General features: G+C 67.1%; 8 protein-coding genes across 8 annotated transcripts; 2 read left to right on the forward strand and 6 right to left on the reverse strand.

Moving 5' to 3' along the window:
• Window positions 1–180: 180 nt before the first annotated feature.
• MICPUCDRAFT_4522 (uncharacterized protein) lies at window positions 181–1,071 on the reverse strand (the record flags this gene model as incomplete). The annotated part of the gene is made up of 3 exons (XM_003055421.1): window positions 181–420; window positions 508–633; window positions 754–1,071. Coding segments are annotated over 3 exons (684 nt in total), but the record flags the coding sequence as incomplete, so codon positions are not given.
• Window positions 1,072–3,623: 2,552 nt separating this feature from the next.
• Window positions 3,624–4,415, reverse strand: MICPUCDRAFT_5020 (uncharacterized protein; the record flags this gene model as incomplete). The annotated part of the gene is made up of 2 exons (XM_003055422.1): window positions 3,624–4,124; window positions 4,161–4,415. Coding segments are annotated over 2 exons (756 nt in total), but the record flags the coding sequence as incomplete, so codon positions are not given.
• Window positions 4,416–4,978: 563 nt separating this feature from the next.
• MICPUCDRAFT_50135 (uncharacterized protein) lies at window positions 4,979–6,848 on the forward strand (the record flags this gene model as incomplete). The annotated part of the gene is made up of 2 exons (XM_003054891.1): window positions 4,979–4,981; window positions 5,176–6,848. 2 exons carry the CDS (start codon window positions 4,979–4,981, stop codon window positions 6,805–6,807), a joined length of 1,635 nt encoding a protein of 544 aa, XP_003054937.1. The 3' UTR covers window positions 6,808–6,848.
• Window positions 6,849–6,862: 14 nt separating this feature from the next.
• Window positions 6,863–8,269, reverse strand: MICPUCDRAFT_50136 (uncharacterized protein; the record flags this gene model as incomplete). The annotated part of the gene is made up of 1 exon (XM_003055423.1): window positions 6,863–8,269. One exon carries the CDS (start codon window positions 8,267–8,269, stop codon window positions 6,863–6,865), a length of 1,407 nt encoding a protein of 468 aa, XP_003055469.1.
• Window positions 8,270–9,078: 809 nt separating this feature from the next.
• MICPUCDRAFT_50137 (uncharacterized protein) lies at window positions 9,079–10,152 on the reverse strand (the record flags this gene model as incomplete). The annotated part of the gene is made up of 3 exons (XM_003055424.1): window positions 9,079–9,524; window positions 9,893–9,956; window positions 10,117–10,152. The coding sequence occupies 3 exons, from the start codon at window positions 10,150–10,152 to the stop codon at window positions 9,079–9,081; spliced, it is 546 nt and encodes a 181-aa protein (XP_003055470.1).
• A 254-nt stretch (window positions 10,153–10,406) lies between these two features.
• Window positions 10,407–11,261, forward strand: MICPUCDRAFT_50138 (uncharacterized protein; the record flags this gene model as incomplete). Its single annotated transcript, XM_003054892.1, has 1 exon — window positions 10,407–11,261. The coding sequence occupies one exon, from the start codon at window positions 10,407–10,409 to the stop codon at window positions 11,259–11,261; it is 855 nt and encodes a 284-aa protein (XP_003054938.1).
• Window positions 11,262–11,379: 118 nt separating this feature from the next.
• On the reverse strand, window positions 11,380–12,984 carry MICPUCDRAFT_12882 (major facilitator superfamily; the record flags this gene model as incomplete). Its single annotated transcript, XM_003055425.1, has 2 exons — window positions 11,380–11,968; window positions 12,308–12,984. 2 exons carry the CDS (start codon window positions 12,982–12,984, stop codon window positions 11,380–11,382), a joined length of 1,266 nt encoding a protein of 421 aa, XP_003055471.1.
• A 416-nt stretch (window positions 12,985–13,400) lies between these two features.
• On the reverse strand, window positions 13,401–14,603 carry LHCP2.7 (prasinophyte specific chlorophyll a/b-binding protein). Its single transcript, XM_003055426.1, has 2 exons — window positions 14,499–14,603; window positions 13,401–14,175 (listed from the first exon to the last, which is right to left on the reverse strand). The coding sequence occupies exons 1-2, from the start codon at window positions 14,559–14,561 to the stop codon at window positions 13,543–13,545; spliced, it is 696 nt and encodes a 231-aa protein (XP_003055472.1). The 5' UTR covers window positions 14,562–14,603; the 3' UTR covers window positions 13,401–13,542.
• Between the last annotated feature and the right edge of the window lie 454 nt (window positions 14,604–15,057).

Consider the following 15,057-nt stretch of genomic DNA (forward strand, 5'->3'; position numbering starts at 1 on the left):
CTCGTGCGACTTCGCCTCCGCGTTTTTGCCTTCGCCGGCGCGGCAGCCGATCGCGCTCGTCGCGCCGCCGCCGCCGCCGCCGCCGTCGAGCTCGCTCTCGAGCACGGCCTGGTAGTGAATCCTGTTCCCGACCATGTGCCCGACCAGCGCGGCGGTCTCCGGGAACAGCTTCACGAACGACGCGTACAGCGGCGCGACGATGAACTCGATGAAGTTTATCTGCGAAGACGCCGCGTTCGTGGAGCTCGAGTCCATCATCGGCGAAATCGGCACCCCGCGCGCGCGCTCCATGTCGCCCTGGTTGAAGAACTCGCCTAAGACCCTGTGCGCCCACTTCTCGTACGTCTTGAACGGCTTCACCGCGTTCGAGATGTCCGCCGCGTGCAGGATGACGTTTAGGATGAACTGCCGGTCGTCCGGCTTGTCGTAGATGCAGTCGACCATCACGCCGCGGTTCACGCGACGCGTGTTGGCTTTAATTCCCGCGCTGTGAATCTCGTAGAACACCTCCATCTGCGACACCATCTTGAAGTGGTGACTCATGTCCGTGTGTAACACCGTCGCGATGATGATCTTCCGGACTTCGCGGTACAGCGGGTCGTCCAGCGCGGCGAACACGTTCGCGACGTCCTCCTCGGGAGGGTCGCTATCCGCGTCCTCGTGGACGGCGTTCATCGACACGACACTTCGCGTGCGTATCCTCGCCGCCGCCATCGCTGCCGCGCCTTTGACGTCGCCGTTCGCGCTTTTCACTCCGCGCGTCTGTCGCGTGTGGATGATCGAGTACAAACACGCGATGTGCGAATTCTCCAAGACGCTGTTGTCGTTGTACACCGTCGCGAGCGTGTCTTTCGCGTTTACTAAAAACGCGTTCGAGACCCCGGGGTGGTCGAGATCGTGCGACAGCGCGGCGATCATGAGCGCGAACTTCTCGACTTGCGTGATGTGTGTTCGCAGTTCCGTGATGACGATGAAACGATACACTGTGTGCGTGACGTCCACGGCGTGCTGCCAGTTGTGATACGGGTTCGCGCGGTACCCGCCTTCAACGCGCACGAGGAAATTCCAAATCGTATTGCAGTCGCAGAACCCCTCCGTGGACGCTTGCTCCGCGTTCAAGCTCGCTTTCGGCGCCGGGCGCGCGTCGTCCGAGGAGCGAAGAAGCCCGAGCGCGCCGAACATGAGGAGCACGTACGCGCGCGTCTCCTCGGAGGACAGCGAGAGGACGTCGAAATCCCACGTGTTGATGAGCGTGTGATCGAGCCCGGGAGGCAACGGGATGTCGCACGCCGCCGCCGCGGACGCGGCCGCGTTCGCGGCCATCATCCGCGTCCTCGACCGCTTCCGCGCCTGTCGCAGTTGAAGCTCCGGTCCCGCGCGCAGAGGGAACGGCGACGTCGCGCTGAACTCGTCGTCGTCCGACCGCGCGTCGTCGCCGGCGTCGCCGCTGTCGACGCTAAACTTGCGCTCGCGTTCCTTCCCGCCGCCGCCGGTGCCGGTGCTCGGCGAGTCCGGCGCGCTCTTGTACGCCGCGCCGAGGCCGACGACGACGGTCGGCGCGTCGCCGTCGTTCGCGACGGCGCCATCGTCGCCAGACGGCTCCCCGGCGGCGGCGGCGGCGCTGCCGCCGCCGCCGCCGCCGCCTCCGCCGCCGTAATTCGCGTTCAACCACGCCCTGGTCTTCTCGTCCACGTTCGCGTCGTTGACGTACTCGTTAAACATGTGCCCGCCTTGCGCGCCAGACCCGGCGACGTGTTTGACGAGACGCGTGAGCTTCTCGATCGACGCCTCCATCGCGTGCATGCCGCCGTCGTCGTCGTCGTCGCCGTCGTCGCCGCCGCCGTCCATTTTCCCGCGAAACGCCCCGGTGATCTTATCCATGTTCTTCTTCATGTTCTCGAATATCCGATCCAACGGCACGATGACCTGCCGGCTCGTCACCCGCGCCAGCAGCGCGGAGATCAACACGAGCTCGGCGACGACGAACATCACCATCCCCATGTTCATGAGCGCCGTCCACTGATTCACCGGAGCGATGTTCAGCTCCATCGCGACGCACTCGCCGTGCCCCGCGTCCGCAGCCTTCGACCACGTCTCGTCGCACGCGCCCGCGGTGACCTCGAGCCTGTCCGTGCTTCTGCGCGAGCGCGAGAAGGAGTCGCTGAAGTCCCAGGTTCGGTTCCCGAGCGCGAGCGCGACGGGCTTGCGTTCGCCGACTTGGAAAAAATCAAAGAATTCCGCGCCGATGGCGTCGCCGTGCGTCTCGGTCAACGCCGCGCCGCCGCCGTCGACCGCGCTGACCGCTTTCAACGACGCGAAGTACGCGGACGGGATCGTGTACGAGTCGTCCCACGTCAGCATCGGCGCGGCGAATATCGTCAGTATGACGAGGATGGCGACGATTTTGGACATGCTCTCACGGAGGTTCCGCGCGATGTTCCCGGTGCCCGTGGACGACGCGACGCCGGATTTTTTTTTCTTCGCGCTCGTCCCGTCGCCTCTTCCGCTCTTCCGCTCTTTCGTGTCCCCGCCTCCTCCGCCGCCGCCCGCGCACGTCCTGCACAACCTCAACACGGGAAACATCCGCGCGACGCGCGCGAGCGACTGCACGCGCGCGCCCACCCGCGCCGCGCGCGCGACGCGAAACGTGGACAGAATCGACACGTCGTGCGGCCCCACGGAAGACGCGCCGTCCGGCGGGAGCCACCCCCGCGAGAGCCACTCCACGTCCGCGACGATCGCCGCGGTGCCGATGAGGTCCATCCAGAAGAAGAAGCTCCACGCGTACGCGTCGCGGCACAGCGAGTTGGCGGCGAGCTCGAGGACGAACAGCAGCAGCGTCACGCACAGCGTCACGGCGACCCAAAAGTCGACGCGGTCCGGCGCCGACGCGTACGCGACCGCGTCCACGAGAAACAGCGCGCACGTCAGCGCGAGGAGGAGGACGCACTGCGACGGGATCGAGTCCAGGGCGCGGACGACGCGCGCGCGGATCGCGCGCGGGACGAGCGTCTTCTTCGTCCTCGCGCCTCGCCGCGCGTCGTCGTCGTCGTCGTCGTCGTCGTCGTCGTCGTCGCGGTGGACCCAACCGTCGTCGTCTCCCTGGGAGCCCGAGAACGCCGCGCCGAGCGATCGCTCGGACGCGCTCGGGAACCGCCCGCGGCGGTCGTCGTCGGAGACGCGCGAGGGCGGCTTCGCGAGCGGCGGCGCGCGACTCGACAATCGCGCGTCGCTCGCGCGCAGGACGTCCGACGGTCGTACCCCGGGTCCGGGCGGGAGCGTCGGCGTCCGGAGCCCGGAGCCGGGGACGACGGTCACGACGAGCGTTGGCGTTTCCCCATTGGCGTCGTCGTCGCGATCGCGCGCGCGCGGGGGCGACATCGCGGCCGCGACGCGCGCCGCGCGCGTCGGTCGACGCGGGGGTATCGCGCGCGCGAGGAGAGAAGAGAGCGACGAGAGCGCGTCGCGCGATGGAGACGGCGCGCGAGGCGTGCCGCGCGCGTCGCGGAGTGGACGCGCGCGCGGACGGGCCGCGCGACGTTTCGTTTTTCGTCGGACGACGCGAAACGTCCTGATGAGCCTAATTTAGATTAGAAGACGTCTCTCCTCGCTCACGGATACTTCGGCAAGATGTCGAGCGCGACCTTCTGCAGCCCGGGGTACTCCTCGCACGTGTACACGATGTCGTACGTGTCCGTGTCGCGACGTCGCCTGAGCACCTGCCACGGCCCCGGATACGCTCGGAACAGCACCGCGGGGTTGCTCCCTTTGTAGTTGTGCACGAAATACACGCCCTCGAACTCCCTCGCGAACCCCCGCAAAGGCTTCATCTCCCCGACGTTCCAGAACGACGGGTAGTACTCGCTCCTCGTGCGCTCGAGCTCGCCGTTGCACATCACGATCGGCCGCGCCGGGCCGGCGCGGGCCAACTCGCCCTCGCGGAGTTCTCGCGTGCACACGAGCTCGCTCACGTTGGTGCACGGATACGCGACGACGAACGCGGTGTCGCTCTCCGGCACGCGCATCGCGACCGTCTTCCGCGTGCCCAGCATCTTATCCAACCCGGACACGGACAAGAAGTCCGGCTGCTCGAGGTAATCGATCGGCCCGGGGAACGACGCGAACTGCGGCTTCGTCTGCGAGTTTTCCGGCGGCCGCACGCCGTCGGGCGAAGGCGCCGCGCCCGTGAGCGCGAGCGAGCGTTCGATCGGATCCGGGAAGAACACCCGCGTCGTCTTCGCGGTGCCGTTTCTCTCGAACTGCGAGCATATCCCTCGCAAGTGCGCGACCGTGAGGTTGTTCTCCACGTTTCCCTCGACGTCCCCGGGCGCGGTGTCGAGGCCGCCGCTCGGGAACTGAATCTCCAAGAGCTCGACGCCGTCGTCCAGCGCCGCCTGGAGCGACGCCTGCGCTTGGCGTATCAGCTGCGCGTAGTCTTTCGGGAACGGCTCGAGCTTCTGCGACGACGACGACGACGACGTCTTCTTCCCGGCGGGTTTCTTCTTCGCGCCGCCGCTTCCCCCCGAGGAGGCCTTCTTCGTCGTCGTCTTCTTGTCGCCGTCGAACAGCCCGCCGAAGAGGTTGGCGCGCACGTCCCGGCATCTCGTCGACGACGGGCGCGACGAGGACGACGCGCGACGACGCGCGACGGACGGCGTCCGCGCGGGCGCGGCGGTCGAAGCGACCGCGGCGAGCGTCATGGAGGAGTGCCGGGAGGAGTGCCGGGGACGCCGAAGGCGATCGCGATGCGATGACTGGTGGCACGTGGCGTGGCAGTGACTACAGAAATCCATCTGATGTCTCCATCATCTAACGTCTTTAATACCAGTTTCGGTTTCTCCTCCTGCTGCAGCTCATCATGCGCTGGTCGAACGGAAACCTAAAGAGCGCGCGCGCGTCACTTCGCGCGGAGCACCGAGCGCGCGCGGCGTCGTCGCACGACTCGATCGTCGTCGAAAACGCGTGACTCGCCGTCATCATGGTGCGCGCGCGATCCCCCGCGTCGTCGCGCCCCACCCCGCGCGCGCGATCTCGCGCGCGCGCCGTCCATTTCGTTTCTCCGCGCTCGCCTCGCGCGACCCGCGCCCCCTCGTCTCTCGTCGTCATCATCCGACGCCGCGATCCCCCCCCGTCCCGCGCGATGCGATTTAAAAAAAACCACGATCGCCCGCGCAGGTCGTCCTCGCCGCGTCCGTCGTGACCAAGGGCGGCAAGGCGCTCGTCTCGAGGCAGTTCGTCCCGATGACGCGCATCCGCATCGAGGGCCTCCTAGCCGCGTTTCCGAAGCTCGTCGGATCCGGGAAGCAGCACACGTACGTGGAGACGGAGAACGTCCGGTACGTGTACCAGCCGATCGACCAAGGGAACATGTACCTCCTGCTCGTCACGAACAAGGCGTCGAACATCCTGGAAGATCTCGACACCCTGCGCGTGCTGTCGAAGGTTCTCCCCGAGTACACGCAGATGCAGACGGACGAGGAGGGCGTGAGCCGAGCGGCGTTCGACCTGATCTTCGCGTTCGACGAGGTCATCTCGCTGGGGCACAAGGAGAACGTCACGATCTCGCAGGTGCGGACGTTCACGGAGATGGAGTCGCACGAAGAGAAGCTGCACAAGATGATCATCCAGAGCAAGATCAACGACACGAAGGACGTGATGAAGAGGAAGGCGATGGAGATCGACAAGCACAAGATCGAATCCATGCCCGGCGGCGGAGGGCGCTCGCACCGCGGCATGGGCGGCGGAGGGTACGGCGGCAGCGGCGTGGGAGGGTACCACGACGACATGGGCGGCGGAAGAGGTGGCATGGGTGGAGGCGGGTTCGGGAGCAGCGGCAGCTTTGGGGATCTGGACGCGGGCGGCGGCGGCGGCGGCGGGATGGGGGCCATGGGCGGGAGCTCCCGCGGCGCGGCGGCGCCGTCCGTGCCGTCCAAGTCCGGCCCGTCGCGCGGGCTCGTCCTCGGCGGGAAGCAGAAGCAAAACAAGTTCCTGGAGAACCTCCGCGCGGAGGGCGAGGCGGTGGAGTTGGACTCCAGGGCGGCGGCGGGGGCGCCGCGCGCCGGGGTGCCCGCCGTCGCGCGCGAGGGCGTCTCGCTTCAGATCGAAGAGAAGCTCTCCGTCGTGTTAAAGAAAGACGGCGGCCTCGAATCCATGGAGCTCCAGGGCACGATGATGCTCGAAGTGTCCGGCGGCGAGGAGGACGCGTTCATCCGCGTCGCGATCAACACGGGCGTCAACGAGGGGTTCCAGTTCAAGACGCACCCGAACATCGACAAGAACCTGCACGCGTCGGAGAACGTGTTGGGTCTGAAGGACCCGAATCGTCCGTTCCCGATGGGCTCGCCGCTCGGGATCTTGAAGTGGCGGTTTCAGACCACGGACGAGAGCAAAGTCCCGCTGTCGATCAACTGCTGGCCGTCCGTCAGCGGCGGGGACTCGTTCGTCTCGATCGAGTACGAAGCCGCGAGCGCGTTCGACTTACACAACGTCGTGATCGCGATCCCCCTCCCCGCGCTGCGCGAGCCCCCGACCGTGAACCAGATCGACGGCGATCACCGGTACGATTCGCGCAGGCACGTGCTGTACTGGGACATCACGCTGATCGACGAGTCGAACAGGAACGGCAGCATGGAGTTTGTCGTCCCGGCGACGGAGAGCGAGGCGTTTTTCCCGATCTCAGTCGACTTCACGTCGAAGGACACGCTGTGCGACGTGAAGGTGGACCAGGTGACGCGGACGACGGACGGCGGCGCCGTTAAGTTTTTCGGCGAGTCCGCGATCGTGTGCGAGAGCTACCAGGTCGTGTGAGCTTGATGAAACATATCCATACTACACCACGAGCCCCGATTCGTTCTTCCGTCCGCTACGCGTTCTTTTTCCGCCGCTTCGACGAGACGCAGTGCTTCCGTCTCGCAGCGTCTATTAACTCGAGCTCGCCCTCGCGAAGCACCATCGCGGCCTCCAGACCGACGACGCCTCCCCCCGCCGGCGGCGCGGCCGTCGCCGCCGCCGCCCCGTCCCCCTTCTCCGCGCGCGGGTACAAACCCTCGCGCGCGTCGAGAACGCTCGCCAACGCCGTCGCCGTCGCGCCCTCGTCCTCGTCCTCGTCCTCGTCCTCGCCGCGCCGCGCCTTCCCCACGCGCTCGCACAACGCTAACAACCCCGGCTCCACCTCCACGCCGCCGTCCTCCCCGCGCGCGATCTCGAAGTACGCGTCCGCGTCGCCGTCTTCGAACCCGTCCATCCCGAGCGCCGCGACCGCGTCCGCGACGGCGTCCGCGCCGAGGGCGTCGCGCGCGAGCGCGAGGTCGACGGCGATCGTCGCGTGCGCGTTGCCGCGCTCGCAGAACCCGTACTTGTGCAGCAACGACGCGTTGTTCTGCTGGCCGAACGTGTTGAACAGCTCGTCGCCTTTGGAGACCGCCTTGTGGGTGTGGATGACGAGCGCGCCCTGAGGGGTCGTCAGCGGGGGCGGCGGCGCGGCGGCGTCGTCGTCCTCTTCCTCGTCGTCCTCTTCCTCGTCTTCCTCCTCCTCCTCTTCCTCCTCCTCGTCTTCTTCCTCCTCTTCGTCCGCGCCCAAGACGCGAACGGTCTCGTCGTCCGTTCGATGGTTGAACATGTCCGCCCACGGCACGAGCGCCTCGCCGCACTCCTCGCCGATGTAAAACGCCCTCGACGCGCTCAGGGACGCGGCTTCGAGGTACCTCTCGAACGTCAGCTCCTCTCTGCGAAACTTCTCGGGATGCGCGACGCACAGGCCGTTGACGACCTCCTCGTCGTAGTCCGCTCGCAGGTTCTCCGCGTCCTCGCGCACGTGCGTCGCGAGGTCCGTCCCCTTCAGCGCTTCCAGCCGTGCCTCCGTCCAGAACATCGGCAGCGTGCGCTCGCCGCGGGACGGGAGGACGGCGAAGTAGTCGCGCCATCGGCTCTCGCTTCCGAGCGCGCGCTCGACCATGACAGCGACGTTCAGCGCTAAGCCGCCGCCAAGGCGCGCGTCTCTCAGCTCTTTCGCGACCGAGCACGTCCTCGCGCTGAGGCACGCCTTCTTTGGGATCGCGGAGACGATCTCGACGTCCGCGGGGAGGTCATCGCGCGCGTGCACCGCGTAGTGGCATCGGATCGACTCGGACGAGTCCCCGCCGGAGCGGTCGACGAAGACGCGGATCTCGAGCGCGTCGCGGTCGTGCACGACGCCCTCGGCGTCGCACCAGGACAGAAAACGCGTGAGGGCGTCTTTTCCGGCGGCGGCGATCGCGTCGGGGGACGCCATCGCGCGCGTCGCGCTGTGCGGCGGAGGGCGCCGCGACGGTTATAAATCGACAATGATCGAGGCAGCACTTTTCCGCGATCAGTGCTGCACTGGAAAACTTTGTGGCGGCTTATCCACCGCGCGCGCTCACTCCATCCCGGCGCACGCCCTCGACCGACTCGCAGACCCGCCGTCATGCCTTTCATCTTCGACACGCTTAACGGCCTCTTCATCCTCTCCGCCTTGGTGTTCGCGGGCGGCATGGCGAAAGCGTCGAGGGACCCAGAGCTGATGAAGAACACGGTGCACGGGCGTCGCATGGCGAAAAAAGCTGAGCAGGTATCCGTCGACTCCCCGTCCGCTCGAGCGCGCTCGCCGCGGTCCGCGTCGCGCGCGGCGCGACGCGCGGCGAACGAGCGGCGCGATCGCACCCCGCGCGTCGCCTCGTCGCGCGTCGGATCGTCCCCGCGAGTTTCGTCCCGCCCGTCCCCGCGCCGCGACGCCCTTCATCTCATCATCCTTCGTTCTCCGACTGACGCGGACGCGATTCGCTCGAACTCGATTCTTCGCAGGAGGCTGTCAAGAAGGCGGAGGAGGAGGCGGCGAAGAAGAAGGGCAAGAAAGGGCGCAAGTGAGCGAGACGAACGGACCGCGAGTTGAGTTCGAGTCGATGAAACTATTCCACGGTAGGCGCGCGGGTTGTAATACGCATCCACGCGCTCATAGGCAAATAGCCATACGACCGGGGATTGCGCTGGACGCCGTTCGCTTCGTGTCCAATATGACAAAACGCTCGCGTTCGGTTACACCCACTCTCTCTCTCCGCCCCCTCACATGGTCAGATCCATGATCGCAGAAACGATATCCCCGTCGTTCGACTTGAGCGCGTTGACCGCCTTGCCGCGAGACACGCCAGCCTGGGTCATCACGAGCTCGATGTCCTTGGGCTCCACGCCCGTCTCGTCGATCTCGCCTTCGTCCTCCTCCTCGATCGTCGCCGCAGACGCGGGCTCCAAAGAGGGCATGTCCGCGCTCTTGAACTGCTCCGCGGCCGCAGCCTGGGACGCCGCGCTGAGGTCCTCGATCTTCGCCTCGCCGAAGATGACGTGCGTGTCGCTGTTCGGGGACTTGAACACGTCCGGCTTCGAGACGACGAACAGGATGTTCTTGGACTTTTTGATCGTCACGCGCATGACGCCGGGGACAGGCTTCATCCCGAGCTTCAGCATCGCTTTGCGGCTCTTCTTCTCGCTGCGGCTCTGCTTGGGCTTGCCGTCTGTCGTGGTGGTCGGGAGATGGGGGCGGCCGGGCGGGGAGGGGGGGAGGGGAGGTCAGTCGTCGTCGCGCGCGGGCGGACGCGAGGCGAGCGCGACGAAGATGAAGCATCCGCGGAGGGCTGGGCGGGCGCGGCAAGGCGACGCCTCCGTCGTCGTCGAGACGCGACGCCGACCGCGCGCGTCGCGGAGGACGCGCGCGGACGTGAGACGCCGCGGGCGTTCGCGCGGGCGTTCGCGCGGCGTTCGCGCGCCGTCGCGCGAACGAGCGCGCGACGACCCCAGACCCTCGCGTGGTGGTCGGGGGCGAGATTTGTGTGGGCGCGCGGACGCGCGCGCGAGGGTCTCGCGGGCGGCGGGAGAAACGCACCCTCTCCCTCTTCCTCGTCGTCGTCGTCCTCCTCGTCGTCGGAGACGTCGTCGTCCTCGACGTCCTGCGCGCGCGAGAGATGCGGGGGTGGGGGGAGGGCGAGGAGGTCAGCTACCGAGCGGAGGGTGACGGTGGAAAAACAAACCCTAACGAGCGAAACATTCCGGAAAACCGGAAGTCGACGGCGCTCCGCGACGCGAGACGACGCGCGGGGTGGCGCGCACCTCGACGGTGGGCTCGTGCTCCTTGGTAGCGGCCATTATGTTCAAGTCGATGAGTGCGTGGCTCGTTCGACGCGCGGCGTAAAGGGCGATGCGCGGCGATCGATTTTTGTTTATGACGGCATCAGCGCTCGCGCTGAGGCGGATTTTTTATCGGTCAAAGTTGAAAGGACTGAAACCGAAACTTGAAACCGGCTTCATCGGCGAATGACAACGACGAGAAAACCTGAGAAACGGCCAGGCTCGAGCGACGACCATCATCACTTCGCTCGCCGCGCCGGGCGAGCGGGTGGATGACGACGAGGAGCGTCGGCGTCAAGGTCGCCGCGACCGCCGGGCTCCTCGTCCTGCTCGCGTCCGCGCGCCGCCTCTCCGCGCCCTCGATGGGGCTCAGCGCGCGCGTCCACGACGACAGCGGACGACGGCGGAGCGCGTCCGCGTCCTCAAACGCGCATCTGGACGCCTCCTCCTCCTCCTCCGCCGCCTACGTCGCGTCGTCCTCGGCCGCGCCGGGCGGGGGCACGCGCACGTCGTTCTCGACGCGCGGGACCGCGCTGTCGAACCGCGACGTGATATCCCTCTGGCGCGGCGCGGCTCCCTCCGCCGAGACGTTCCGCGAGACGTTCCTGAGCTCGCTGCGCGCGTCGCCGCACGACGCGTTCTACTGGGAGACGCCGCCGCTGACGCGACGCGCGCTCGAGCGCGAGTACGAGCACGTCGTGACGCGCGCGCCGTCGCTCGTCGGCGCGAGCCCGGAGCCGGAGACGTTCGCGGAGCACCTCGCGAGCGCGGAGGCGGAGGCGAGAGGGGGCGTCGCGGTGTATCGAAATCTTGGCGGCGACGCGACGCTCGTCGCGCCGACGCCGTGGAGCGACCCGCCGTCGCGCTCCCCGGGCGCGCACCTCGCGGCGTTCGTCCGCGCCGCGCCCGCCGCGCGCGCGCACGCGCTCCTCGTCGCGCTCGGGGAGACGCTCGACGCGCGCCTCGGGGTCGGGGACGGGGTCGGGGGGGTCGACGACGCGGACGACGACGACGACGACCCGGTGTGGGTGTCCACGAACGGCGGCGGCGTGGCGTGGACGCACGTGCGGTTGGACGCGGCGCCGAAGTATTACGTCCACGCGCCGTATCGAGAGAGACCGCGGTGACGTCCGCGACAGCCGCGCGACGACGCGGCGAGTCGTGAACGCGGTGAGGTGTGTCTAGGTAGCGTAGTAATACAAAATGGTAGATCCTATCCTATATCGTGTCGGTCGCGGTCGCCTCTCACGCGGCTTCCTTGTTCAGCGCCCTGTGCCGAGCGACGAACAGACACGACGTCATCATCCCCGCGCACATCGCCAGGAACCCCGGCTCGCTCGAGCTCCCCGCGAACGCGAGGCACGCGATCACGAGCGCGTTCAGCGGAACCCGAAACACGCTCGTCATCGTCGCTCGGAGGCGGTTCGGGACGAGCTCTGCGCGCAGCACCGCGATGGCGGGCCAGTACATCCCCAAGCCAAACTCGAAGCCGCAGAAGCAGAGCAGAGTGATCCAGTACCCGTGAAACGCGATCGGCGTCGCGAACGCGATCAGGGACCCGAGGAAGACGGCCCTCAGCGTCGTCCCCGCGGGGACGCGCTCCCCGAACGCGGTGTACGCTTGCGACCCCGCCATCTTGCACGCCATGAACAGCGAAAACACGACGCCGTGAGGCACCGCGCGGTCGCCGCCGCGGCGTTCGAGCGCGGGCGTCCACACGAACACGAACACGTGCAGGGACGCTTCGTACAGCGCGTTGATCACCCCGAGCGAGAGGAGTTCCGGCTCGTTGAATACCGCGGACACCGCGCGCATGACGCCGGCGCCCGTCTCGCTCGGGGCGGCGGCGGCGGCCGCCGCCGCCGCCGCCGCCGCGCGGGGCATCCCCGACTCCGCCGCGTCCGCGTCGTCGTCGCGGTTCCACCGCGAGCCGCGCGCCGGGATCGGCCCTCCGATCGGCGACGACGGAATGATGTCGATCAAATCGCCGCTCCCGCCCGCCGCGTCCAACGCGCCGTCGCCGCCGATCCCCTTCCCCATCCCCGCCCCGCCGCCGCCGCCGCCGCCGGTCGCGGGAGGCGACGGGTCCCGCCACCACCGAAACGCCGCGAACGCGCACGCGAACAGCGCGACCGCGCCGACGTCGAAAGCGGGACTGTACGCGTTCGTGTACATCGCGCCCGCGCCCGCGCCCGCTCCCGCCGCCGCCGTCGCCGTCGCCGTCGCCGTCGCCGTCGCCGTCTCGTTCCGCGCCTCCCCTCCGACGCCCCCCCCCTCTCTCGCGAAGTGACTCACCGCGACGTTCCCCACCATACCCGCGAGCACCGCGCTCACGGCGTTGAAGAACGTCGCGGACGCGAACAAGCGAACGAGGTACCGACGGTCTAACCGCCGCGCGCGCGTCTCGACGATGGCCCACGACTCGAACGACGAGAAGAGGAGAGAGTACGCGACGCCGGACATGACGCGGCTCAAGAGCAGCGCGCCGACGTCGCTGCTCCGCATCATGAGGCACGCGGTGCCGTACAAGACGCCGTACGTGATGACTAGCTTTCGATGCCCGTGCGTGTCGCCTAACGACGAGACGTACGTCCCCACGGTCGCGGACGCGAAGTAGCCCAGGATGAAGACGCGCCCGATGTCCGCCATCGCGAACCCGTGCTCGCGATACAGCGCGTACAGATACGCGCCCTGGATCCAGTCCCCGAACGTCCCCAAGACGTACACCGCGATGTATTTGCGTCTGAGCAGCGAGAACGCGGCGTGCTCCGCGCCGCGGTCGCTCGCGCCGCCCGCGCGATCGCCCGAGGCGGGGGATCGACGCGTGAGATGCTGCAGCGCGCCGCACATCACGCACACGAGGACGAGCGCGAGGATCTCGCCCGAGGGCGACCCCGGCGCCGCGTCCGACGCGAGCGTCGACGGGACGCGGTGGAGATCGGGGTGGTTCATGCTCCGCGTGAGCGCGCGCCCCGCGCCCCGAGCGATGGCGAAAAAGCGTTCGACTCGTCGCCGTTATCCCCCCAGACTGCCCTGACCCGTGGTCTCTAACTAATTGCTCTGTGCGAATAGGCGTACAGTACGGATACAGTACGTACGAGAATTCGACCAGGTTTATTTTTCGCAGCCGCGGCCCGTCGAAACTGACAACGACGCGGGAACGCGCGACCATGACGAGAGGAAGCGGGCGACGAACGAGGCGCGAGGCGAAGTACACGATGTCGTTCGAAGAGGAAGGAGCGCGCGCGTGCGAGACAAGACGTCGATTTTTGTGCAAATACACAATATGTGCGTTCACTTTTCATAACAAATTTTATTATTTAGCGGGCAACGCGCGGCGGTCATGGAAAAAACCTGCACTATTGAGATACAGGGAAAACTCGCGCCGTGCGAGAAGTGGCGAAGCACTTAGTAGAAGCCGAAGCCGGACGCCGCGTTGGTGAGGACGTTGGCGTGGACCGGGTCCGCGACGTGCGCCTGCCAGTTGGCGATGGGGCCCTCCTGGGTGGCGAGGCCCTGCATGATGCAGCCGAGCCACGCGAACATGGAGAGGCGGCAGTGCTTGAGCTCCTTGATCTTGAGCTCCTCGAGGTCACCGGACTCGGCGAGGCCGAGGGGGTCGAAGCGGCCACCCGGGGAGACGTCACCGACGGTGAGCTCATCGAAGACCGGGTCGGAGAGGCCGGTGCGGTACGCCTCGGCGAGGCCGACGAGGACGACCTCAATGATGAGGACGTTCCAGAAGGACGGGTAGCCGGAGCCCTCCGGGGCGAGGGGCGCGACGGCGCCCGGGAACTTGTCCGCGACGGCGGTGCAGTCGTCCGGGGTGCAGAGGGTGCCCGCGGTGAACCAGGGGATGCCCGTGCCGTTCTCCGCCGCCCACGCGCCGGTCACGCCGAGCATCGCCCAGCGGCCGTGGATGACCTCACGCTCGGCGTTCTTCTCGGAGCCGAAGGGGATGATCGGGGACTCGCCGCCGCCCGGGTAGGTGCCGAACTCCGGGTAGATGTCCGCCTTGACGACGGTGGACACGGACTTGGCCTGGAACAGCGCAGGGAGAGAGAGAGGGGGGCGGACGGTCAGTTTCTGATTCCGTATCGTATCTCGAGTATCGCGGAACTCCGGAGTAGATCGCGCGACGAAAACCGCGCGCGACGCCGCGCGCGCGATGGAAAAGAGCCGCGACGACCGCGAGAAGGATGCATCATCGCTCAATGCGCATGATTTTTCCGTTTCGCGCTCGTCGCGCCCGCGCGCGCGTCGCGATCCCTCGCGAACGCGCGCGCGTGAACTCTCTGACGCGATCGCGTTTGGGTTCCCGCGAATCCGCGCGGAAAAAACACCGGAGAAGCGCGCGCACGCACCGTGACCTTGGTCGCCTTGAGGGCCGCGACGGAGCCGGTGAAGGAGGAGGCAATGCAGGCCATTTTTAAAGTTTTGTTATGTGATGTGAAGTGTGGGTGTGTGTGCAGGAATGGCGTCCGCGCGGAATCGCGAGGGGTTAAGTCGCGGCCAAACGCTGACAACGGCCAGTGGATCCCGCCGGGAAAATCGAAAAACGCTCATCTCATTGGCTCGTTCCCGACACCGAGGCCAGATTCGATCGCATCTCGCGTGACTGACTCTCGTACGGATTCGCGTCGCGCGGCGTACTACGACATCCCGTACTGACATCCGAAACAAAAATACACTAGTGCCAACCTGGCGTAGTGCTTCAACGCTCAATTTCGAACTGATTGCCCATATGCGCGGTCGGACGACCACTCGCGATCGCGCAGAGCCCGTTTCATTCGCCCGTATCGCGACTGGAATCGGCCGGTTCAGTTCGTGAGATCCACATTCAGATTCGATCGCCAGCGAGCGACTCACAGGGCGTTAAAAATCATCGAAACGCACTGCGTCGAGATATGAAAAGCGCTGCGA

This window comes from Micromonas pusilla (genome assembly GCF_000151265.4).
Source record: "Micromonas pusilla CCMP1545 genomic scaffold MICPUCscaffold_1, whole genome shotgun sequence".
In the NCBI taxonomy this organism is placed as follows: Eukaryota; Viridiplantae; Chlorophyta; class Mamiellophyceae; order Mamiellales; family Mamiellaceae; genus Micromonas; species Micromonas pusilla.